At 43.3% G+C, this 25682-nt stretch overlaps 1 protein-coding gene and 1 long non-coding RNA gene across 29 annotated transcripts in view; one reads left to right on the forward strand and one right to left on the reverse strand.

Annotated features, from left to right (window-relative positions):
* Positions 1–23018, forward strand: part of LOC147757365 (uncharacterized) — a 40101-nt gene extending 17083 nt beyond the window's left edge. For 5 of the 28 annotated variants that reach the window (XR_015321975.1, XR_015321962.1, XR_015321974.1 and 2 more), the window contains 4 exons: positions 18893–18951; positions 19735–20074; positions 21320–21444; positions 22361–23018. Coding sequence is in view for 7 of the 28 variants with exons in the window: in XM_086981188.1 (XP_086837314.1) it covers positions 18893–18951; positions 19735–19964 (289 nt within the window). In the remaining 21 variants the exon portion in view is untranslated. Of the gene's footprint in view, positions 1–1705; positions 1725–5219; positions 5264–5532; positions 5749–18867; positions 18952–19715; positions 20075–21319; positions 21445–22360 lie in introns of those variants that run through there. The other 23 variants (XR_015321963.1, XR_015321981.1, XM_086981191.1 and 20 more) reach the window with 13 other exon arrangements.
* A 670-nt stretch (positions 23019–23688) lies between these two features.
* Positions 23689–24644, reverse strand: LOC111244890 (uncharacterized). The gene is made up of 3 exons (XR_002671104.2): positions 24509–24644; positions 24047–24231; positions 23689–23826 (listed from the first exon to the last, which is right to left on the reverse strand). It is a non-coding gene; the product is annotated as an uncharacterized LOC111244890 (long non-coding RNA).
* Between the last annotated feature and the right edge of the window lie 1038 nt (positions 24645–25682).

The following is a 25682-nucleotide window of genomic DNA, read 5'->3' on the forward strand; positions in this document are numbered from 1 at the left end:
CCGACCAAAGCTGACGAAGCGCTCAGTAAATCTGCTTATGTTTGCGTATGCATGGTACCAAAATAGACTAATAACAAAAAAAAAAATTAGAGAGACCTTTCTACCTTATAATTGTCCTTGCCCTTAGGTGTGGATTAATTTAAGTTTGTCCCTTCGTGGGCTCCTATTCATATACTTTTCCTAATTATTTTAATATAAAGGAAAATAAATAGTGTTTTCAAACGGTTAGCCAGAAGTTAGGCCAACGACTTTTAAGCTCAATTGAAAAAATATAATCGTCTCCTGAAATCATATATTTGAACATCTCTAAAATGCAGTTATAGAAACTTCTTACGTTTAGTCTTAGCCTTTGTTTTTTTTTTTTTTTTATCAAACAAATATGTCAAGATCCCATCTAACAATAGAGCAATGGTTATCAAAGTAGATTTTTTTTCACACCTAAAACAACTTTGCGGTACCCTTCTACTTGCGTATATGAAACGTCAACCGTATCACTGCTTTAGAGGACGCAACTGTTTGTGGTAGACATTGGAAACAATTATCTCATTAAATAATATTGATCCATCATTATGAAATAACAGGCTAAACAGGTGGCGTTGTTGTCATACTATTATTATTATTATTGGTAGTAATTACAGAGACCGAATGGTTGGCGTCACTTTATTTGTGTGACAAGCAAGCCGTTACCTATGCACACTGTCCCAGTAGCTTTTCTAACGTAAAGCGGGTTTAGACCTACTTGAGCTGATCCGAAATGCTGACCCAGAACTCGTCATAGTTGCTCTATCTTACACGGCATTCTGTCGTTCGTTGCAGTAGTCCCCGTTGATTTATTGTGTTTCCTTGATGAAGTTCTTCTCCGACCGCCTTTCGGCAACCCACTGCACTACCTACTAGTGGCATCGTTCTGTCGTGTTTTTTCAGTTATCCTGTTCCACCGATCTGTTCACATTATTTGAATAAGCCTATCACCTTATCTTGGTAACTCCGATGATATTTCACTGTCGTATTCTTATGACGATAGCAGAGCTCTCATTCCTTTCTGTAAGTTTTCTTATATTCCTACTGCTTCCGTAGCTCATTATGGTTATTTCGCTACTCTAAGTTAAAGGTGACTTTATTACCTCATTTAAATTATCAGTCATTTCCTTGAACGCCGGAAGAAAAAACGAGCTTTAGACATCACTCCTTCTAGGTTTCGAGATCGGTATATGGACATGAAATGCTTTCGTGAGTAAAACATAAGAAAACTTTTATCCATTTTTTAGTTATGTACTCTTTTTGAGTCTTTTTGGTATTTTCAACGTTTTGACAAAATAACTAGCAACATTAATACACCACGCAGAAGTTAGCTAGAAGAAGCCAAATCGGATATGGTTTCCGTGTGTAAAAGCCAAACTCCAACAGCTGTTTCCTTGCACAAGCTTTTTCAGTTTTTCTTTTTAAAACACGTAGAAAAAAGGGGTAGCAATACAAAGCCGGACGACCGTCGTACGGCTTGTGTTGGTAATTTTTAGACATGATAATTGCGGGTCGCTGAAAAAAACTAACTTTTTCTGCAATAAGAATGTCGTCTCCCCTTTCGCCTGCCTTCCTGCTCTTCAGTGAAGCACATAGTTAGCGGTTTGAGGGTGCAGACGGTTCGCTTAGCTCGCCCCATTGACAGGCTGCGTCGACTTTAATATGACTGTCATCATGTCGTTAGACAGGGATGGCGGAGAAGCCACGCAAAGGCATGCAGATTGTTACGTCGGACAAGGAACATCGTCTTACGAATTCCCAAGAGAGGACAGGAAAAAGCCTAGGCTACTCACATGATGTGCACGTGTGCGAGGTATAGTTGAGGTTCCGCTGAGTTCGCAAAGGCCACTCAGAAGGGGAAGCGTCTGTGCAATATTTGCTACCTAGCCACCTCGAAGTATATGAGTCGTACTGAAAAGGCTCTTATCTAGCTTTTATCTAACTAACTTTTATCTAAGTTATTTTAACTTTTTGTGTAATAAACTATAAACATAAGTTTGTAGGCCACGGTATCAGGTTCCAGAAGCCCTGTTTGTTTAGCGCTCCATACCTGTCTATCCTTGTGGTGCTGGTCATATAACAGGTACGAAATCAAATAACGATATTGTCGGTTTGGCCCGAAGCAAACGGCAGGACTTCATGATTGCTTTCATGATGACGATGAAGCTTTATCCGATTACAATTTGAGCATATTTGATTTTTTTAGACGCTTTTAGTGCCCGGAAAGAATACTATCAAGAGCTTGCATTCAAATGATCCCAGACCGATTCTACGCTTACTCCTTTCTGCATGAACGCATTTCATATTTAATGTAAAAGCTAAGGCCGCTGAACAATAAAGCTAGGCAAGCTAACAAGGAAAATTTATGATAACGTATTTTTTGAGCAACGTCGCACCCAGGACTAGATTCATCATTATGATATACGGCTCTGGCCAAGCAGCCGCTGCCGCTGACTTACCGAGCAAGCGAGCGGGCATCCATGACCCACAATGTCTGACGATTTGGGTCCAGGGCTAAAACAAGCAGCGACTGCAGTAACGTTATTTCAGACAGTGGCAGCAATAGCAGGTGGACCGTTTACTGTGACTACTCACTCGTGCGGTGGTGTCCTACTAGACAGCTTTTGAACGACTGAACAACCTTGAACTTAATCTTATATTTTTCTCATTGCTTGATACACCAAGCCGAGCGTCTCAAAGTTTAACTCGTCCCCTTCGTTACTTTCGCCTTAAAAGTTATTTCTTCACACGGACAGAGGGAGTGTCACTTACGCCACATCTAACAGTTACCCCCCTCTCTCTCTCTCTCTCTCTCTCTCTCTCTCTCTCTCTCCCTCTCTCTGATTACGTATATAGCTTTCTTTCCAAACCACCGAGAAAGGTCCAACGCGAATCACGACGTAGATTACTGTACTCTAGCTCGTGTTCCATGGCTGTCTAGACACAATAACGACAGTCTGCGTGCCTGTGGATTCATTTCCTAGCTGCTGTCGCCGCATCAGCCGACGTGGCCACACCGTACGATGCTTCTATAGCTAATCCGGGTGAGAACTGGGGTCAGACAGAGAGGACTTCGTACGCCTCGCCCCATCTGGCGGCATCTGGAATCTACATGCAGTCGGACCTCTAGTATAGTTACCGCTTCCGATTTCCATCACTTTGTCTGCCCTTCGCTAACTAGCTAGTTTACTCGGCTGATAAGCAAGCGCGTTGATTACATTAGCTATGCTGACGTGCATGGAGAAACGAGGGTAACTAGGCTGACTACTAGAGACGCCACCTGGTAAACTGCGAGGCCACGTTCGGTCCGTTGCGATCCATCGAGCCACTGACTTGATCTTTGCGACCTGCACACAAACAGACCACGCTATAAAGGGTATCTACATTAGCCAGATTCACGGGAGCTTCAGACGCCGAACAGGATAGATCCAACACCAGCGCAGGGCCCTTGAGAATCTTGCTGCCGTGGTGACCCCATACCGTCCGATTAGAAACACGATTTATGGGCTGAAGCAGCGTCTGGCCAGGTGTACGGGCTGAGGGGAGACGAGGCTAATGTCTTCTTTGAAATGAGGTTACATTAGAACACCGCCCTGTGTACCAATGCTGTGCGCGCGTACATGCGTTTTTTCCGCTTATTAAATAGAAGCTTGTTGATATTAGTGTTTCGTTTAATATATATATATATATATACAGCATACTAGTGAAAAAGCACAACCGATTTGTGGAATGTTGGAGGCAAACTCTAAACATTATTAACACTTATCATTGAATAAGGCACACTGTGCTCTAAACAAGCATACTATCATCTTTTGCATCGATCTCCTTAAGACCACCGGTCATTGAAGCCGCGCTTTCTCAGCTAGTTTTAGTCGACGTGACAAATCCTTGAGATTTCCCAAACAATAGCCAATCTAATGAATACTCTTATCGGGTCCAAACATTCATTCTTATGAGAGAGAGATTGCCTTATTCCGCAAAAGGTAGCACAGATTGTTTACAATGGCTTCGGGCGGTTATGCAGTTAATGAGACCCTAGCTATCAATAACAATACCGGTGTTTATGATGTCACTTTCGAAGCGATAATATTTAATATTTTCACATGTTGCAATAGGTTCGAATTTTCAGAACAAGGTCAAATTGATCAAACGAGAAGTCAGTTTTACAAAAGGCCAGTGTGCCGGTTTTTATCATCACGACTTTGATAAGCAATTAAATAATTCAACAACCTATAGTTTCATTACTCGTTCTCAAGTGTGACAACGAGCGTATTGTTAGCCGGACCTTCGACATTATGCTCCAATCAAATGTATCTGATAAAGGTCTACGATCTATTGATAGTGTTAGGAAGTCTCTTACCTATATATTATTGATAGACTTATCAGGGCAGCGAGAATGTTTTGGGCACGTTGACCGTTAAGTGAAACAGCCGCCTTTACATAGGCTGCATTAGTCACTTTTGTAAACAAGTTCGAGAATCGGAAGTACCATGAGCTAGCATGCGATAGGATATCTTGCGATAGCGTCGTAAAGAAGTATGCTTTACAAGATACTTGCAAAATTCAGTGTTCTTTTTTTACGAGAAAAACCTTCTAAACGGGTGGAAGGAAGACATCTTCGAAGCTGGTTATTCATGAACATGAAAGGTCCGCGTTTGTATACCCACGTCCTGTTTGGCAATAGAGAGGGCAGATTCCTGTTGAATACGGCTAGTCATTTCGTACAATTTTAGAAACATGCCACTTTGTCACTGGGTCTATACATGCTTTTGATAGACATGGCTTCAAAGTACAGAGAATTTAACTAATTAATAGTGTAGTACGTATAGTGCAAATGTTTGTGATAGCTATAAAGTTTGCGCTTGAATTTAACGACATGGGCTTTCCATGCACTAAATGCAGATAGGGGACTCGTGAGTAGTTCTATACAAGAGCTACTATATTGCTTTCACTCATACTTTTTTTCATACAGTTTTTACCCTTCTAATCATGCTGTCATATTCGCATCTATATTTGATGGATACCCTTGAGTGTTCCCAACCTAAAACCCCACCTCCCACGAATATACCACGTAGGCTGACGATAACATCTTCCTTGCCATAAGGTCAAAATAGTCGAGAAATAAAAAGTTGATCTTATTCGTAACAAGCGCAGACGGAGTGAGGCATCCACTCCATTTTTGCGATCTTTACTTACAGGGAAGCCACAAGAGGATTATTCAAATGCAGATGAGGCGACTGACGTAAGAACACTCTCAAATTCGAGTATATAACTTAGATTTCTCCGTTTTTACATATCCTTGCCTAGATGTTGCTGCAACTCCTATGGTGTAGAGGAAATAACAATGCCTATTTTTTGAAATAGAAACGCTCAGGTAACGCTTGATTTACTACATAATCATATAATATAAACGGAAAATATCTAAGGCGTTCCGTAGGGGTACGATTCTAGCTCGATACTTGGCCGAGAGACATAGATGCGAATATGCCGTTACTCGCGTAATTCCCGCAGGCAAAATGGAACCAGCGTAACGAGTCGACTAGCAATAGTCTAGCCCGAACATTTGAAGAAATGATCCGAAGTGCCAAAAGCGATCCCCTCGTGAAGTTGTGTGGTTCGTGATTCTCATCGCGAGAAATGTTAGATGTGCACGACGCCATCGACGTTCGGTGTCTTAGAGAAACGTGTTATTCGATCAGCCATCCTCGACCTGGATGTTTGCTACGGGTAGATACTTGGTCTTTTCAAGAAAGCAGAAGGCAGCTTTCATACTGAACTACTAATGTATAGATGGCGGTACAGCGAAAGTGAGAAAAATAATGTGTAAACTCGATTAGGGAGATACAGATTTGAAATGAATCACAATCTATCTTGCAAGCCTTTATTATTGAGGAACAAATATTTCAATTGACGTTAATTAATAGCCGCATAGGTGCTTTAGTGACGAACATGGCCATGGAAATCAAAGCTCACCTCCCGAATTAAAGCATCGTTTTTGCCATACTGCAATGCTATCGTGGCCATTTGTCTCCCTGCCAGAGCAATAATTACAAAACCGGCTAAGGGCCGTAGACATCAGTCTAACAATTTTTTGTCCTACTCGGTCGTTCTAAGTTGCTTGCATTAAGCGTACTAACCTGGCAGGTCCTCAAGAAAATGTTGAACTATGAAGGTCTAGTGTAAAAGAAATAGCTGAGGATCAGCGACTAAAAACGTTTTATATTTTCTAGTATTTGGATAAGTTCACAGCAAAATATGCCCACATTGAGGTAAGGCATGTCCGCTATTTATCGTTGTTGCTATCTACACACCGTGCTCTATAGGACTTGTAAACTAATTATGACATAACATAATTCTATATTTCTAATTGTCTTAGTTTTCCTCCCGAGCGGAACCGCTTTTTTGATGAAATCGATGGCATTATGGATGCTAGTTGGTGACGGTATATTTTAGATGACTGGTTTTTCAGGTATCGACAAGTTATCCTCAAACAAACCTTCATTGTTCTTCTTACTGTGTACCGAGATTACATTTCAGAATCGTCTGAGCTTGATTATTGACTAGGCTGCAGTGAAACTTTTAAGCGCAGGCCAAAAAACACTAAATAACCGCCGATCGTTCATTGTTTACTAGTATAAACGCGGTGCCTTGCGAACTCCAGACGTAGTTGGGCAGTCAGATGAAGAAACGACAATGCTCCGATACTTTTTTACTCGCTTAATTCGATATGTTCAACAAACTGTGAAATATCAATTATTACTAGAATGCGTGCAGATCGTGTCGGCTTGTAGGCTCTGAGGTTACATTCAAATGCTCATGGCCAAATGGACCCAAACGTTTTGAAGATGTGTTTGGTCCAAGAAAAAATAACAGCTTCCCAGTTAATTAGTGATTTAGTGTGCCGTTCCGCGAGTACGCGTATATCATCAGACCGTGACTCCCTTCGCATTGTACGGAGCTTTGAAGGAGGAATCACATCTTTCGACGTGTCATCAGTGACAGCGGACGAATATTTATGTGTATATATATTTTTTTTGGTACGTCGTAAGTACGTAACGGCAATATTTTCGCGCCACCCTATAGAAATACAGAGCAAGCGTTTAAGCGAATGGCAGACCATGTGTGAAAGCAGGAACACAAGCGCAACAATTGTTGCACATCTTTGCAATCATATTACACATCAGTGCAAAATCATGATTGTGAATTGATCATCGTAATTATGATAAAGTCTGCATGGATAAGTTTCCTTTAGCTAAGCGGGCCAGTACCGCATATTGGTTCCCCCTTGCTATAGTCGTTTATCCGAGCGCATATATCAGCGATCTATTCAAAGCCATCGCGTCTCCTTAAACTCGAAGACTCCCGCTGTATTGCCAGCCCGTGTTCGCGACAAACAAAACATCCCCCGTTATCGCCACGGTCACCACAGCTGACTCAATTTTGTTCTCCACTCATTGATTGATATTCGATGCTTGCTTCACGAACTTTCCACTTCCCTCCTCCAGCCCTTTCGTTGTGTTGCAATTGTGACGCGAACCCCATCGCCGTTGAAAGTGGAACATGAAATGGGGTGCAAGCATTGTAACATCGGCGTCGAGCGTGAATTACACGTGAAGGCTGAAAAGCCCTGTCTGGCAGGAATCGCCCACAGCGTCACCAGCGTATTACACACCAGCTGCGTTTGACGTCGCCCCGACCAACAAGTGCTCTTCACTATTGGCCCCCCGTCTTTTTCGTCAGTCGCTCCATTCCTTTTCTCGTTTGCCGATCGTTTTCTTATTCTTAGGTGTGCCATGAAGAATCTCTTGCCACTACCATTCTCGCTGGACTTGACTGGGATTTTCAACAGAAACAGCATGCGAACCATACAAGCAGCTATTAACCTTTATAAGAATAAAACATTACGTTTTTTAGTTCCCTTTGTTTTCTTGATTATTCGTCTAATTATTTTGTTTTGATAATAATCGTCCACGCTGATATTTCGGATCAGCATGACAATATGCTTGCTGATTACGGTTATCATGGCAACGCACTCAAAAAGATCCATATTACCCAGCCGAACCACGCCGTTATGCTGGATATTCCCACTTGAATACTATTAGGCTAAGACAGCGGCTGGCCTTCCGAAATCACTTCCGGAAATACTTCGGACCCCTTTAAAAGGTAATGTGTCCTCGTCTGAAATTCTGCGCCCCTGGTGTTCCACCCTCTGGCTGGCCATACGCGTCAATTTGCCTAATGAAGCCGCTAGATAATGTATAGCACACCACCGGGCTAATAGTGGATCACGACGGAAAAAGGGTCGGGTAGTTTTTACATGACACTAATACAATGAGGATTAACTCGATTTCGTACTCCTTCCTCCGTCTTTCTTCGAGCGTCGTATCCCGTCACTGTCGTACGCGTCTGCAAGTAGAGCCAGCTAGTCGTGTCTCCCAGACCCCTAAAACCGTGTCGGCATTCGCGGCGCCCGTGCTGGTCAAGCAGTTGCTGCCCTGTCGCGAGAACCGTATAGGTCAGCGTCCATGCCTCGTTTGGGTAGCCGCGGCATTACAAAGTAGAGTCATGCTGGAGCATCTAAGCCTAGCAGCTCGCAGCTCAGGAAGCTCGAAGACATTTTGAGTGAGCCGGCTTCCGGAACGAGTTCCGGTCCACCTCCACATATTAAGGCGATAGTCGCGAGCCACTCACGAAGCGATAGTGGTGTACACCGAAGAGGGGGAACTTTTCGGCTTCCGAAGACATTCCGTATGTTGGTTTAGCTGGGAACGCGGTGGATCCCATACATATTGACATGGTGGCCAAGCCCTTGGCCCTCTTGCACAGCGGAGCGATGTTGGCCGAATTATCGACAGAAAAGACAAATTTAGCGTTGTCATATAGTAGTTGAAGGCTTCTTCGTCGCACGCTCGTCGAGCTGTTTGAGTTGACACTTATCGGAATTAAGGCCCAGGATACTTGGCTAAGAACCAAGAACGGGGTATAGAACAAGCTCGTTCTATGGGGATTGCTATAGTTTTTTTATGGTATTTTTGTAAGATAGATCTTTATTCGTGATACAAGTCTTTTACGTCACTACAATAGTATCGAAGCAGTATTCACTAATTCGACATCGTATATATACTATTTGAAAAAGTAACAAAAAATAGTCCATCTATATTGTAGCAAGATAGCTAATTTAGCAAGCACGCTTACCACTGATTGAGCGCAAGTAAACTAAAGCTAAACGTAAATGATGATACGAGCACTGATTGCTAACCTGATGTGGTCTGATAATACAGGATAGAGAGACACATGCATTTTTTTTTTGTTCCTAGAATCTTTGTCCCTGCTCCAACTTCTAGGCAACTGTCTGAGCCAACCGCAGAGGTACATGATCGGCTTCTACTTGCTCAAATAAACTATTAGTACACGTCTCTATCAGGCCACATACCGTCTAGTGGCCTGCTATAATGAAAAATCCGTGTTCCAAACGAAAAGATACGGTCTTTTTGTTTAGATTGCATTCGAGCTACGGTGTGTTTTTCCTAACATCGATTCGACGAACTCACAAGACTGCGTAGCACGATGCACGTGCCAGATTTCATGAGGAGACCACGTCGACGGTGAGGACGACCTAGATCGGTATATTGTGGCTTTAGCGACACGGTACAGCTTTCAGCGTGACGGCATGCTCCTTTGTTCCCTAGTACTGGATGAAAAACGAATTCGGTCTTACTCGCCCACTGGCCCCTGGCGGTTTTTCGCGGTCCATATACCGTTTTCAATATCGTTGATGAATGGGTGCGCTAATTGATGAGGCGTTCTACCCCCTACACGTCAAGCTCCGTAAAAATAGCTCTTAAACTTCTACGGTGCTGACTACGTACATGAATCCGGTTGTGAACAGAGTATTTATCGACCCACTTTAGTGCTTCTATAGTGGGCGTCATGTGCGATATGGGAACACTAACGCTGTGTAAATTGTTTATAGTTAGATCGTTTCGAATATAGTGAAATGACCCGATGGGAAGTTTTGGTCTATCTTCGTTAGGAAATCGATGAAAAAATGGGTTTTTGGTTACTTTTGCTCTCAAATATCGCAGGTAAAATGCAAAAAATACGTGCCTCTTTTTAGCTTAGGAGATCAGGTACTACTTAGTGAATTACGGAATCTGTCATGGGGACGTCTAGCCTTCATATTACTGTTATATTGGCTTGCTAGTCAGGTTTGTAACCCTTAAAATTGTACAGCATGGCTACCCTGCCAGACAGGACTATAAATCCGGCTAAGTTACATGTGAGGCAAACAGAACTATTCGGAGTAGTTCCTATACAAAGCAGTCCTCATTAACACATTAGATTTGTCCAGCATACTACTATGACTCACTTTATATATAGAAATGTAATAATAGTTTCAAGTGAGGAAACTGTACAACTTTGGTGTATTCCCCAAATTAATCCCGCGTAAGGCTTACACCCTCATGAACGTTGCTGGGGAAAAGCGTTTCACCAAAAGTCACCGCGCCACTGACGACCCGCCAGCTATTCTTGTGCATCGTTCCGTTGTCAAAACAAACAAATGAATACGTTCCCTTCTTCGACACTATAGCAAACCCACAAAATGAGAAATATAAACAGAAAACTGATCTCAAATGTTTATTTATGGGCGGACGAGGCGATGTGACGTTTTCACTATGCGTCTGCTTGTAGCAAAAAGCTCCGAGATCTTAATCCGGCATAAAGCTACTCCTCCTAAATTAAAATTACTATTCAGGTTGTGAGAAGAAATACCAGCTGATGAACATTCTTAAAAACAGTTTTTCTTTTTTCTCAAATTACCTGATTTGAAGCCTTAACATTACGCGTATGTATAGCGGTCCTAACATCCTCCCACGAGCTGCACTCTGTTAATGATAATGTTTTTCCCGTATCTGATCGATGTTCGGTAGTTGTTGATAATACACGATTTCGATGCTTAAGCTTATGTCTTTAGAGATGACTTTGAAATAGATAAGATCGTTTTGATTCAAAGTTAACGAATGCCATGTTATAGTCATTAAAGGACCCCGTTGGTCCACAAAAAATCTGGTTGCAAGATATGCATCAACCGTCGTGTAGAAAACGCGTAACCAATATTTAACACTGTAGTTAATTTTGAGCTCGCTCTAGCTAGCGGCAAGTACCTTCGCACATCCTGCATGATCCGCTGCGATGGATGGTATGACAGACACCTGGCTATCTAACACTTTGTCCGAGTTTGTTTTCATGTATTAGCGCATATACCGACATGCAAGGCCAATCTGGCGGGGTACGTTAGGGCGCCATTAGCCTGTGTTCGGACATCAACGATAGTTCAAAGCCCTAGTTTTCACTGGATAAAGGTAAGCATGAGACCAACTAAAACCTGAATGGGCTCCCATAGGGTTTTGCGCTGTGTTACAGATGTTAGTGACGCAGATTCTATCTTACATCAATGTTCAACAGTTTACTGGCTCTCGCGACCTACCTCTACGGCCTGTACAACATGACGAACAAACTTAAGTGTGTTCTAAAATGTCCTGCGTCTCATGACCATCCATGTTCCCTGAGGCTATCCGCGCGAAGTTCGTGACATAGACCCTTTGCTGTCTTATGGGGCTGTGTGCAGATGGGATGGCTCACTAACTGGCTCAACTCTCCCCGAGTGCACGCGTATCACACATAGTCCACCGCCGACTACGGCACGGTGAACGTGGCCATCCAGCTCTGAGTCGTCTCCCTCTTTCGTGGCAAACTGACAAGCAGCAGCGAGACAGCATGCAGAAGCCAAGTCGTCATTTTTGCATGCGTCTATGGACGAAGAACGCCTGCAACGACGACGAATAGTGAGATAGCGGCACCAGTATGTGATGTGCATGTGGATTTCTCGACGATAGAGTCCTGCGCCTGCTGCGGGTCCAGCCAAAACCTTCGCTGGCTCTCTGGTTGCCAGAGAACGGCCAGAGCAAACATAACACAGTCTAGCCGTCGAGGAGTCGGTCAGGAGTTGATTTGCCAGGAGTCAAGCAACGTGTTCATTCCCTACTAACTTCCACCGTTCGACCCTACATGCTGGCCGTGCTCAGCGGTGTCAGGAGGAGCAAACTAGTTGGGAGCACTACGAAAGCGATAGAGTGCAAAGCACACAGAAAGAGAAAGGAGCAATGGAGATTGTAAGGGACCAACTATGTTGAACGTCCTTTGCGCCACCTCCTATATATTACTATTATATGTTATGAAGCTAATAGAGACCTTGGCGTGCCCTCCAGCCACATCGTGCTAGCTAGCCGTCCCGTTGAGATCAGTAGCAGGCGGCAGGCTGGCTGGCTACATCCTCAGCTTGGTGGTTATAATAGCGGTACTACTAGTAGTGCGAGTGGTGGATACTGTAGTTGTAATAATGGTGGCCCTTGGCCGGCAACAGCAGCCAGTTAGCCTATGGCTGCGTGTTGTTCAGGCACAACCATGTACTATATTTCGTTCCAGAGCTAGGAATACTCAAGTGCCACTTCTATGTTGACCCGGTCACTAGCGACCTCTGACTGGCACAACGCAGTTCGCGCGCGTTGGAATAATGTGTAAATGGTAGCACGAGGGCAAGCTGTGAAGAGTTGCGTAAAGGAACGGGTCCAGCCGGGGCAAAGCCGAAACGTCAGTGGCGCCCAACAGAAACGAACCAACGTGAACGTATGAAGAAATGGCTGGACGGCAGGCAAGCAGGCCAGCGCCAGCGCCAGCATGGAGGGACGGTGACGGCCGTTCGCTACGCCCCCATTGCTACCATAACTAGTACTGTTAACGTCCAACCGATTACCCTACGGTGTAAGGCTTAAACGAATAAGCGAAAGAACAAGGACCAAACCGAAGATATTGAGCAGGCGGTGTTTTTGGGTTGGGCCTTTAGGAAGAGGACCTTTCGCTAGACTTTAGCTTCAACCGTGGCCCCTCTAAGCGGTATGTAGTTTTCGATCCAACGAGAAGTGAAAGGTTGCGTTTCCTCGTTTCTAGTATTCCATTTCCCTCGTTTTCGTATGTTCGCACGTTGCGGCAAGGGCGGTAGCGATGGAAGTAGCCAAACTGGAAACGTCAGTGATGATGGCAGCGATGCTTCTGCTCTTAGCCTGGAGAACCGGCTCACTCGCTCGCTCGTTCGAAGAGTCGAAGAGATTCGCCAGAGTTGACAAGGGCGCTCGAGAAGCTGCCATTTTAAATATAATTTAAACACGCGTCCTGACAGGCCGACACCTTGATTCAGATGAGTCGAACTAGTGTGGCCGGAGAATTCACGGGGAGAGAGATAGTAAAGAATTGGTGTACACCATAGGAACACTGGCGGCGAATGGAGAAGTGACTGTAGTGTTAGATGGTAGCGGTGAAAACGAGGTAGCGGTGGAGATGACGGGGTGCGACCCAAGGGATCGGAAAGGAGTTGGATTAGGGGAATGGAAAAGTGGTGTATGAGAAAAAAAAAAAAAAAAAAAGAAGCAAGGAAGAACGGACCAAGAGGACGGGAGCAAGGGCAAAGGGAAAGCAGGAAAGTCACTGCGGGTGCCTATTCACTATGGCGGCCAATGGTGGATAGCGGATACCAAATGGTTGGATTTCTAGCCGCCAGCTTGGAGAATCGTCGAGGTGTTGGCAGGGCTAGTGCCTGGATGAAGATGGGCACCACTACCACTATGGGGAGCCGATGATCTAAGGAGAACGGGGCATTGAACGGCTGCCGCTCTAAAAATCCGCCACTGCATACGGATGTAGCGTACGTTCAGGAGGGCTGGATGGTTCTTTTTTTCGTTCCGTATCGCTTAGAGTTTCTCTTATACGTGATCCCAGTGGAAACATCTAGAGAAGGCAAAGTTCAGTAGCTTACCAGGACGGTGCTCAAGGTTTAACTGTCCGCCAACTATTCGAAGTGAAACACAAGCACAGGCAATTTAGATCGGTGCAAATATCGACGCGCGACAAATATGAAATCCTTTCGCTTTTTTCAGTTTTCTTGTTTTCTTTAAAGTCATTCTTCGGCGAGAGATATAATCCCACACAATTCTCCGTCCATTTTTAGCTTAGTCGAAAAAGCCTCGAGATCAATTCTTTACCCTTTCTGTAAGTATGACCAATGTTAGGTTACATATATGTGTACGCCTACAGAACACCGGTAAGAGCAGCCGGATGGGATCAGTAAACTATATAGGAAATACAACAACCTCAGTTTTATCTCAAAGGTGTTTCGCTTCCTTCTCACGAGGGCCCCACCAGTTTTTGTTCTACCTCACATAAGAAGCAGGAGTTTGGTGGTGGAGTACGCTGAACCTCTGCCTTCTTCTTTTCACCAAACTTAGCAGCTATTGCTTTGCTGCGTACTTAAGTTCCGCCATACCTGAACACGGTGAGCCACGCTGTTCTCACGCAATTGAAGCGCCAAAGACGCTTGTACAAGCTATCTAAAAGAAGTAGGCACACTGGCGAACAGCACACGGCAAATTTCACCCCCATAGTCGGCCATAAGGCTCCGCCGTTGATACCCATTCCTCTTATCCCGACGGCTGTATCTAAGCAGCCATAGCAGTTAAGTTACGCGAGGCCAGCAGTGTTTGTCGATGTTAGTGGTAGCCGTGCCACCACTACTGGGCCATAGACGGGGTAACTTGAAAGTACTGCTTGGTCCAGAGAACGGCGCTCAAATGCGTCGTAACTAGCTGCTCCTTCTTAATTCAAGTGCTGCGTCTGCCATCACCCCCATTCTATGCGGAAGATTAGGGAGTTGACGACCGACGCCGCGCTTCATCTGCTTCGGCTTTTTCCCTCTATCTCTTCTTGTAATCAACGTTATCGCACTGACTCCTCCCACGTACTGTCTAAAGACAACGGCCATAGTTATTCTAACCAGCGGCGGCAGCAGAAACGATGAGAATATCGCTCAGCTCGGCTTGCCACTTCTGAACGTATGAAACATTATATACAAGGTAACTTACAGCCTCGAAGGCAACTTCGAGCCAGCCTCGTTTCAACTGAAGAACCATCCTTGCTTTGTTCTCGAGTCGAAGGAGTGCCAAGCTTGTTCAATAGCTTGGTGCTGCTGGAGGCTTGCGACGATTCCGTTGGTGTGACAGAGCGAGGCGCAATCCGTCGACAGCACGACGGATGGGCTGCGACGAGCCCAAAAGCAGCGGCTACAAGATGTGGGTTCGAGAGGGCGTGCCGAGCATGTGGCACGGGAGGCGGAAAAAGTTGGAGGCTTGGCGCTGCCGATGCTGCAGCTGGTACGGCCAGCCTGAAGGCAACTGTCCTGAAGGCGAGCTTGCCGCGGCTTCCTGTGCGAACAGAATTTCCAAGAGATTCGTGAATCGCAGAATGAGATATAGCAGTGCCTCATTAACACGATCGCCATTCCCTAGTAGCAAGCAAGCCTGCACCCGCTTATCATATGTTTCCTGGCTAAAGAGCGCCATCGAAAACAGCAAACGTGGCCCAGTCACATAGGCTGTCAGTGTTACTGCCGCAGCGTCGATACCTTCTTCTAACCGAATACTGCCTCCGAAAGTCGGTCGGAAGTGGAGCGTGCACCAACGAGATGACGGGCGGGTGGATTAGCCACTCAGCCAGCAAATGGCGAAGACGAAGTAGAACAAACGTGCGGAACAATAATGGACGGTGATTGCACTAAGTAGAACTATGCACAAATTGTGTCTTTCTTTACCGAAGTTCGCAGAAGACGCCTCTAGAAAGAGCTTTGGAAAGGCAGCAGCCCGAACACGGATGGGTAGCGAAATTTTAGCCGAGCTAAACGCTATCGTTGATCCTAAACAAAAAAAATTCCCACTTACTATCAGGCATAAAGTGGGTGGGAAAATGACCGCTTTCGATTTCGGTCATCGGATTATCATCCTGGACCCATTATCTCGACTAGAGTAGTCAGTTGACTGATGATATCGAACTGCGCGTGATCTATGGACAATGCAAGCGTAAACTTTGTCCCGGCCAATACTATAATTGTTAATTACTGGAGTGCGCAATACACATGGGGAAGGTATTTTCGTCTATCGAAAGTTCCTTTGTTCAATCATCAGGTCGAAGTGTAGCGTAACAAATTGTTGGAGATTTTTCTCAATCCTTATTTTATCAATTTATGTAGATTTTCTTGAGGACCAATACCAGATACTTAGTTCTATAAGTCGAACATCTATAGCGTAGATTCAAGCTTAGTAGTGATTTATGCAGCTAGGAATTCGTAGGACAAATCCGGTGAAAGACCTAATGTGGTCGTCTCCAGAGGCAAATCGTTAGAAGATGTTTAATTCCAAAATTTATACGATTTCCCATTAGACTGCGATGCACACGAAAAGTTTTTGATCTTTGTTAATTTTAGTTAACAGCTGCCACCATTTGAAGCATGCAATAAACGCGTTTGTGCTGAGATTTGTTTTCTGAACATCGCGAAGCCTACAAAAAGTACTTAGATTATCTCGCTCTTTTTGCTAGTAGATATAGTTTATGGGGTTTGTTTAAACAGATTTTTGCCGTTAGTCTCATACTGTATCTAGAGTAGAACCATGTTAAAGTTCGTCACCAGCATAGGCGACCGTCTGTTACGTGCACAGGCCGAATTTCAGACATTTGCCGTGTCGCTTCCATTGATTCGATCGTGTCGACAGGCTGTATCAGCAAGTTAAAGTTCTCGAATCGCAATCTTTTCCGAACTAGAGCGTCGTGGGTATTTTTTTAGTTCCGTCTTTTACTATATCTACCAAAAACTATCGTGTCGTACCATTTTATTGCAATAGAATTGCCCGAGTTATGTATGACAGTATGTGAGGTTAAGTGGAATAGATTTATTTAAATATTGTATTCGAAAGCATCTCTCTTCCATTCGTACGCGCCATTTTCGAATGTTGTCCCCAATACAGTAAGTTCAGACTTTCTGTCTAATATTTTCGTACCTCCCGCAAAGCCTTTCAGCACGGGGATTCCCGTATTGGACAGGCAGGTGGCTGGGTTTATTCGTCTGTGCTATGATCCAACTGTCAAAATCTGTTTCGTCTTTTCACAGTCATCGGCCTGTAATCGGTCAGTCCGCTACAATAGGACAGCAAGCTCTTTCTCTAAAGCTACAAAGCTAGCGGATTGGCGGTGCAAAAGGGCATAACACAAATACGCTTCCTCCCTGCGCCACCCACATCATCTTCGGTCACACCCATCGGCTGAGGCCAATATCTCCCTCTAGACTGAAGTACATGATCATCGTCGTCATTTATGTAACGGTAGCTCCCAGCAGATGTGGATAAAATATGTTACCAGGGTCCTGCTGTCCGACGCGGGGTAACACTGTCACAAATATGAATGACACTACCTACACGTTCACGTTGTCCTATAGGACGTATGGTAAATGGGTCAGCGAAATAGATTCTGTTTTAGTAAAAACATGTCCTGTGTTAAGGCCATGGCGGCCGACTCTCGTGACCAACTACTGTACTGGTGGGAAGCTTCGAGTGAACATATAGAAGATATTTGCAAAATATATTTATTTTTAGCCGTGGCAGTCGTCGAAAGCAGCTCTGAACTTCAGCGGGGTTATCAATTTAGTTCGATCACATTGTCCAACTCGTACAACTACCGCATGCACTGAACAAACATCGTTGCTCATGCGCGCAGTTGATAGATCCAAGCTACGAGGTAGGACGCTGATGCGCTTTTCTTGAAACCGCACTGATCGAAAACGAAATCAGAAAGGAAGTACCTTGTTACTACTTAAACCGAGCTTGTCTGATGGAAAAATCTATTCGAGCAACCGAAAACGGCCTTTTTTTTTTGACGATTGACCCCGTTTTTCGTATGTGTACCCGCGCTTATTTGGCCCACCTCTCGTATATTTGTGGTTTTGTTATAAGGGCTTTTCAACGAGTGCAAAGGGTGTAGAGGGTCCCGCCTCTGTCGTTCTCTCTTAGAGCACTTTCATGTTCCCCGCTAGGGAGTTGCTTCATATACGGATGAAAAGGTCCATTGCCTTCTGTGTTTATTTTGGCAGAGAGCGGTTGCCTTTGATGCGTTTGTGGAATCGGCGATATTGTAGCAAGGCTGGCGTACGTATATGTACGGTGGTGATAATCCCGTCAAAATGGCTTGCACCCGAAGGATATTTGGAGTTGTACTTATCTTGAGTAGTAGAAATAATTTATTTGATGCACCACCTCAATATTATTGACGGTTGTTTATAATTGGGTACTTTGTTAGCTGTTCTCCTTAGTGTGTTCGTATTTGCGTATTGTTCTAGGAAGCTTGAAACTCAGCGATGAACACCGCCTGGGTTGTAGCAAACGTTATATATTTATATACATTGAACAAAGGGGATTTCAGCCTTTTTCAGTTTGATATATACATAAGTTATAAACAGATTATATTTGAAACGATGCTAGTCTGCGTTATGGCCCACGATTAAACTTGCTCATCCGTGAATAGTTATATCTGCCTAATAGAGCTTGTTGAATATCGTTTGTTACCCCTTGTTTCAACATATTTCTTAATTTTTCAACGAACTTACTGTCCACAGCGGTATGAACCATGGGTCTATAATGTAATGATCCTTGTATCTCGTACCAATTTTCACTACCGTACTGATATGACATTATTTAGTAGATAGTGTAATGACCTCCCCTAGAAGAGATTTTTTTTACTTGTACAAAATCCCCATCAAACTTTAGCTTAGACATAGAGACTTTTAAGCCCGAAGAGTGGAGACTCTCGATCGAGGCGATCAGGAAAATTTTTTCTTATATATATATATATATATATAAGAAAAACTAATCCGAATTTCTAAATAGTGTTTATTCCTGTTTCGTGTCTTTTGAGCAGTCTTCCATTCTACTAATTATTGCAGATTGTCCAAATGTTTGCTGGACTTCAGTGACCTCAGCTTTATTTTCATAGCTCTCGAACGTAAGTACGATCTGTTGCTGATAACCAAACTATATCAATAAGTGTTAATGTTTCGTCAAGTGAGAGCGTATAAATATCATTCTTATTATATTTAATAGTAGTTTTCTGTAGGCTGTAAGAAACTGTTTTCATTTCGCTATTCTAGCGAAGTTCAGGCGATTACTGCTCTCTCACGAACCAATGGTTAAAAACAAAAACAGAGAGATAGTCTCAGAGAGAGATAGAAAATATTTGATTGATTAACACTAAATTATATTGACACATCTTTTTTTTTCATATTACATTGTGCATACGTGTATCTATTAATGAAATACAATACGCACCCTCCTTTATCGCGGGGAATTGTGTATGGAATATGAGGAGGCGCACGTTCGTCTCTGCAAGTATTATCAACCCTCATCAAGCTAAAACGCACTCTTTTTATGGCGAAACATAATAATTAGTGATATTAGTTAAAAATAAATAGCACTGCAGAGGGTTCATGGCATCTTCCCTATAAGAAAACCAGCCTTCAACATTTTTTCTTAAACATGGTTAACCCTAGCGGAGGTACAGTATCTCTAAATCAATTGCAGAAGGCTTTTCACGGTAATTGCATACCATACCTGCATCGTATTACCTGAGGAAGTTTCTTAAGTTGAATGGAGAAGTTCGGCCTCTGGCTATAAAGCTTGATCATTACAATTACAATAGTATTTCTTTGTAAATCCGTTCCGCGTTGACGAAAACCAAGATACCTTTTGTGTCTAAACGACCTGTCACAGCTCCCGTATTCTACGCTAGGCAACCGCCTGGAGCCCGAAATCAGAGGAGCATTAAATCGTTCTAACTGCGTGGAACTGCCTGTGCTATGTGGTAAGATTAACACTGATCTCGGGCTTTTGTCCGCCATCAACCGGGATCAGGCGCGTTTCCTCTCAAATGAACGTGGATCTGTTGGCCGACGTCGCAACACGACACACCCGAGTGATCTATCTGCCTTTTCCCACTGTGACAAGCGAGCTCAATGCTGAGGAGCATTGAGGTGCCGGTTCGATGTCTAGACTCGGGTGGAACATAGTCGAGACGGGCCTTACTCAGCAGGCCTGACCTAAAACCTGCTAGGTGTCAGTCTCAGGAAATGGTATGTTAACCACTAGAAGCTGTATCTGTAAACGGTTAGTACGGTCAGCGATCTTTATAACGATGCGGACAACGAGGAACAATCCTGCCTCAAGGAATTACCGTCATTTTTGAATAGTTGGAGATGGTGAAGTTTATTGGTCTTGTATACGTCTAGTCATTACTGGGTCGTGCTCGAAGGGTGTGATTTAAGGCTGCACGTTGTTGACAGTCTTATATGCGAGTCAACCACTCTTTAAACAGTTCTTGCGTGTATACGTGAAAAACTATTTAACGCAGCAGATACTTGCGATTACTAAAGTAGAGTTAAAACTACCATTTGGGTTGTTGTTTTAGTCTCTCGAAAATGACCCAATTGCAATATTTGCAAAACGTTTAAGCTGTGAAGTACTATAAGCAATATCATAAACCGGCTTCACTATGAATAACAGCCAATTAGCGTAGACATCGCTCATTAATTACACCTCAAATTGATTAGTTCGTAACGCAAACAACTGAAGTGGTACAAGTAGCACGTGAGGTTCTCCAAGAGCTTCACAACTGGATAAGTAGTCTTGAGCAAGCAAATACCCTATTTAACAACTCTTATCAGTTTCATTGTTAAGGTCATATTTTCGTGCGACTATTAATTTTTCACTTGAGGAGGCAGGGAGCTATACTATGTAATCGTAAAGAACAGGAAGATATATACTGTGTAACTAGATATAAGCGGAACGCCTTTTAAATTCATCCTCAACGTACGTCGAATCGGGCGTTCAAGAACCGGGCGCGTTGTACGAACGATAGATGAGCCAAAAGATGAATACGTAAAAGGCTGTCCTTTCACTGCGAAAGGACTCCGTTAGGTCAATTAGCGGGGCAAAGAAAAATACGAATTACGTTGCCTAAATCAAGGATAAGTTATTAAGTGTTGATCTTGTCTTCTCCAGAAATACATACGGCAGCTTTGTGTGTGGCAATTTTGAAGTAAATGAGGTACCTTTGCGTAAAAGGAGTAGCATATATTTCTCTATTTGCGTACATCTTAGTATAAACTCCGTGGTCAAACAATGGGCATGTAAAAATATGTTTTCCGAACCGAATGCGCCATGATGCTATCAGTCATTGAAATAATAGAGGGATATTTGCGAGCGAAATTTAGTTTCCTTTTCATACGAGAATCTGCATTGTAATGGTGGTCTCGGCACTAATAGCCAAGAGGTGATTTAACGATGAGCTTATTTATTTCGACAAAACGATCTTTAAGAAGGCCACTTGTAAACTCAGCGACCCGAGAAGCCTGCTGTCAAACTCGACACGGTTAAACACGGCCGAAGCCAGCTACCATCCTGGAGGAGCTCGTCTGCCTTCGTTTTATTATGAAGACAGCAGGTACTTTCAAATCTAAGCATTCTCGTAGTTATAACGATGACAAGTCGTATGAAGAACGTAAATTAAGTGCTGCTAATGCGCTTTATCTCAGTAGCCGTGAAGTTATGTTTCTCTTATCATATTATAGTGTTTGTTAAATCTATCACGTAATAAGATTAGAATCTAATACCATATTGTTAGAGAACATTAGTAGCATAATGGCTCATTATGACCGTAGAAAATATAGGTTTAATGAATGTACAGTAAACGTTCAGCGTTTCTTAAGCTTCAGTCGATTTGTAGCAGAAAAAACCGGTTGACTATTTATCATTTATTGCATTTTATATGTCGCTGTCTTACCCTCGCGTTGAAGCCATCTCACTATTTTTGTCAGCTTCATCATCCTTCACGTCACTTCAAAGGGTTCACGAGAACAGCGCTTGTTTTTAAGCTAGGCCCATGTAGCCATGTTTAATAGCTAACTATAGACAAAGTAAGCTCTCACAACGGGCCGCCATTAGCTTGAGCGCGCTTGAGTTGCAAAACAATTTGAGCTCTGTTCTTCTTCTCCACAATTCCACGCAGAAGATCTATATAATCCTATACAGCGAATGATGACTTGCGGATGTTTGTTTATTACCACATGCAGGAACGATAGCTAATTAGATATAACGTAGTTAAGATGTTTAGATTGATGTTGACCGCAGATCTTTTGTCGGGTTTATCGAGCATATACCTGTGTCAATCATACTGATTCGTATCCATACAATTATTTATAGTATTTTAGTAAACAAAGAAAGGGCGGTATATCACCACGCGAAGACTATTTACCAACTACATGGGTTCTACCGAATTTAGCGTATATCCACTATGAGCTACGAGTAGCATCTAACAGCTGATGTGAACCACTTGTTTTTGGCCTTGGAAAAATTTACAGTTGGCGAACTTGGGAGAAGTCGTTCGAATACTTACCCTACCAACAAAAAAAAAAAAACAAAAAATTTACATATAGCTTCGAATTTCCTTGCTAGCCGTGCGGCCCGTCGCCAATGAAGAGCAAAACGTATGAAGCAAGTGTAATACAGAAGCGTTGAAGAAATATAGCAGTCTGCAAAGAAAAAATGATAGAGTGCTGACTGCTCCGCGTAATGCATCAAGTGTTTGGCAGAGCGAAACTCGTTCAAAAACAAATGTATGCTCATCATGGGGGAAAAGAAACAATCAAAAAAAGTTATTCAGAAAATAACATTTTCTTGCGAAAAACTATGCTATCCTCATGGCCCGACCAAAGTGAGCATATGCTTTTATTAGGCCGTGGTATCTTAATATCTGGCCCATTCTTCACTATATTAAGTGACTGCATGCGAAATAAATATGAGAAGGCGTGTGGCTTCGCAAAGCAGAACTTCAGTAGTAGTGAAGTACATATTGCTTACTATGTGATAACTCACATGTGCGGCCGTACGTATCTAATGGAGTATTCCATTCTGTTTGGTTAAACGCTTCCTAATGAAATAGCATAGTAATGGCGTATTTATAGCATTTTTTCACACCTACACAAAAGTAAAGTCCGAATAAAAAACAAGCATTTATAATATGGGCGTTGTTTGTTTAGATACGAAAAAAAAATATTGAAAAAAGAACGTAACGATTTGTTTCATCCATTATCATTTTCAAACACGTATTATTGTTTTCGTTGAACAATAACTAGGTCAGTAAATAAGTCCCCAATAGCATCCCATTTATTGTTGCGCTGACTTTTATATAGATGTTGAATAGAGACTATTATTTTTTGCAGAGATGTTTTCCATCTCAAGTTTCTCATCCCGCAGGATAAGGGCCTTAGCAAGCGACCTTCTCCCTTCGTCACGTCTAGATTTTGCTTGTATTTTTTTTAAAAGAAACACACTTAGTTGCCTGATTTCGGTCAACGTGAACGCGCCAGCCGTAGGTGACAGTTATTCGCGTTATACTTTTTGCCCTGAGAAGGGGACTTTCCTTCGTACCGGTTGGTTCTCACTAAATGTAATGGATAGAAATCCTTTTATCTACAATCACGCCCATTTTCGCTAACGGTACCTACAATTTCCCTCATAGGAACGCTCGTTGCCGTCATCGTTACCACGAGCACCATCACCGACCGTTTGTTTCGTAAAAGCTTTCCTTTGTTTTATTCCGTTGAAATTTTCTTGATCGCATGAACAAGTCATATAAACCAGTAGGTGAACTATAGATACGCCGTCAACAACGAATTCGATTAGCGGCGAATGGGCAATCGTTCGCGCCCCTCAGACCTTTGTCGATGCATTCCGTAGTAATGCTTAGAGAGCCTTGGACGAGTTTCGGGCGGTGGGTGAGAATTTCACGTTTTGAAAAGCCGCGGGTAAATTTCGACGTCTGCTCCTATAATTCATACCGCACGAACTGTGTACATACCACAATGTAGTGTTCTAGTATGAATAGCGTTACGCATCATGCAACAACTTGTTTTTAAACTAACAAAGCATCTTCAAAGCTGAATGGAAAGAAGTCTACACAGAGAAACATTTGAAGAAAAGCATAATTTTAAGTTGATCGATGGACGTATCTCAACAATTTCGAGGTCATACAGAGACAGTCTTACCTTTTCTGTTTTGCTTGCCAGTGCAAGTAAATCCTGCCGTCGTCATTACAAAGGCTACAACGGATCTGGAGAAAAAATGACCGTTCGGCGCGTCATGCTTCGTAGACAAAATCCACACTTCACTTTTCCAAAGTATTCGCCTAGTTGAGGTGAGGTTTTGACTAGATCGTGCTTTCTGTAAGCGGCTTATATGATTTCCCGACACCACACTTCAATATTCTAAACCTATATGACCGTAGGTCAAATCTATCATTAAATTTCAATGGAATAAGATAAGAACATTATCTAGACCTATAATTTGAAAATCGACACGTCATAGACATTACAAAATGCTTTATATATATATATATATGCTCCTATAATTCATATCGCATATATATATATATATATATATATATATATAGTATACTATGTTTAATACGATAGCCCAAAAAGTTCACTTTCGCACTTGTCCTTTCTCACCATAGATCAACGAACCGGATGGCAACGACCAGCAAAACTGTTGGAGGATTTCTAGGCCGTCTTAAATTCTCGGTGCGTCTTGCTTCGCTTCTGTTTCCTACGCCGTTGGAAGTTTTTTCTTGCTTGTTCCTCCCGCACACCCCTATCTTTTTAATTTCGTTATCCCTTCTATTTAGTTGACGCCTTCCTTGTTTCGGTATCGTCTCCTACTGCCTGCTGCCGTTTGTTGCCGTCGGCGTCGTTCGTAGACGCCCGCAGCAGAGAAAGAGGCAGAAGCCTTTGGAGTTCTTTCGTGTCGTGTTCTTTTCTTTCCCTCAGTCTCTCTCTGTTTTTCCACCTCTCGTTGGCATCGTCGTAACGATTACAAATGAAGGATCGTTCTTTCGCTCATTGTCGTCGACAAGGACGGGAACGACATCGTCATGGTTGATTTTTGTGTACGGCACGCCGTGGCGTTGAGTGGAACGGTCGTTTCGCTTCACGTCGTTGCCGCCACTACGGCCGCTAGCAATAGCAGGGCCGCAGACGGCTACAGCCTGCCGACTATACTTCGTTGCAGACTTGACATTTCTATGCGATGAGCTATGACCGTGAGACCACGCTTTCCCAGGCTTATTCTTCGCGAAAAGACCCGATTCGCCGCTTCGGTTGCCTCATTTTATGGAAGGGACCTGAACAGCGAGCTGCCTGTTCGTCAGGCCGATTCTGCGTCCTGATCTTCCTTCACTCTTGAACTGCCTTGTCGTGAGGGCAGTCTGGTCTGCTGGTATAACTCTGGTGGCCTGAATAGTAGGGGTACGATAAAATGCGTCTTCTGGGTATTTCGGATAGGCGTTGGAAATGAGGCGAGGGGTGCGGGTAATTCGAAAGAGGGGCTGTATAAGACAGACAGAGACACAGAGAGAGGAAAGAAGATATGAAAAAGCGCGCAAAAGAAAAAATTGAGGAGTCAGCTGGCGGCAATCGAGGCGGTGGTGCTCGAGTTACTACGTAGCTGTAATATATATATATATATATATATATATATATATATATATATTTCCACTCAAAATCTCTATAACACTTAAGCGGCCAGCAAATCTCTTTCGAAAACGAAATAGAAGGGGATAGAGGACGATATCGAGCGGAGAGAACCGAGAGATGGATGATAAGAAACTATAAAAATGTGCCGGCC

This window comes from Varroa destructor, unplaced genomic scaffold (assembly GCF_002443255.2).
Source record: "Varroa destructor unplaced genomic scaffold, Vdes_3.0 BEIS01000002.1, whole genome shotgun sequence".
Classification (NCBI taxonomy): Eukaryota; Metazoa; Arthropoda; class Arachnida; order Mesostigmata; family Varroidae; genus Varroa; species Varroa destructor.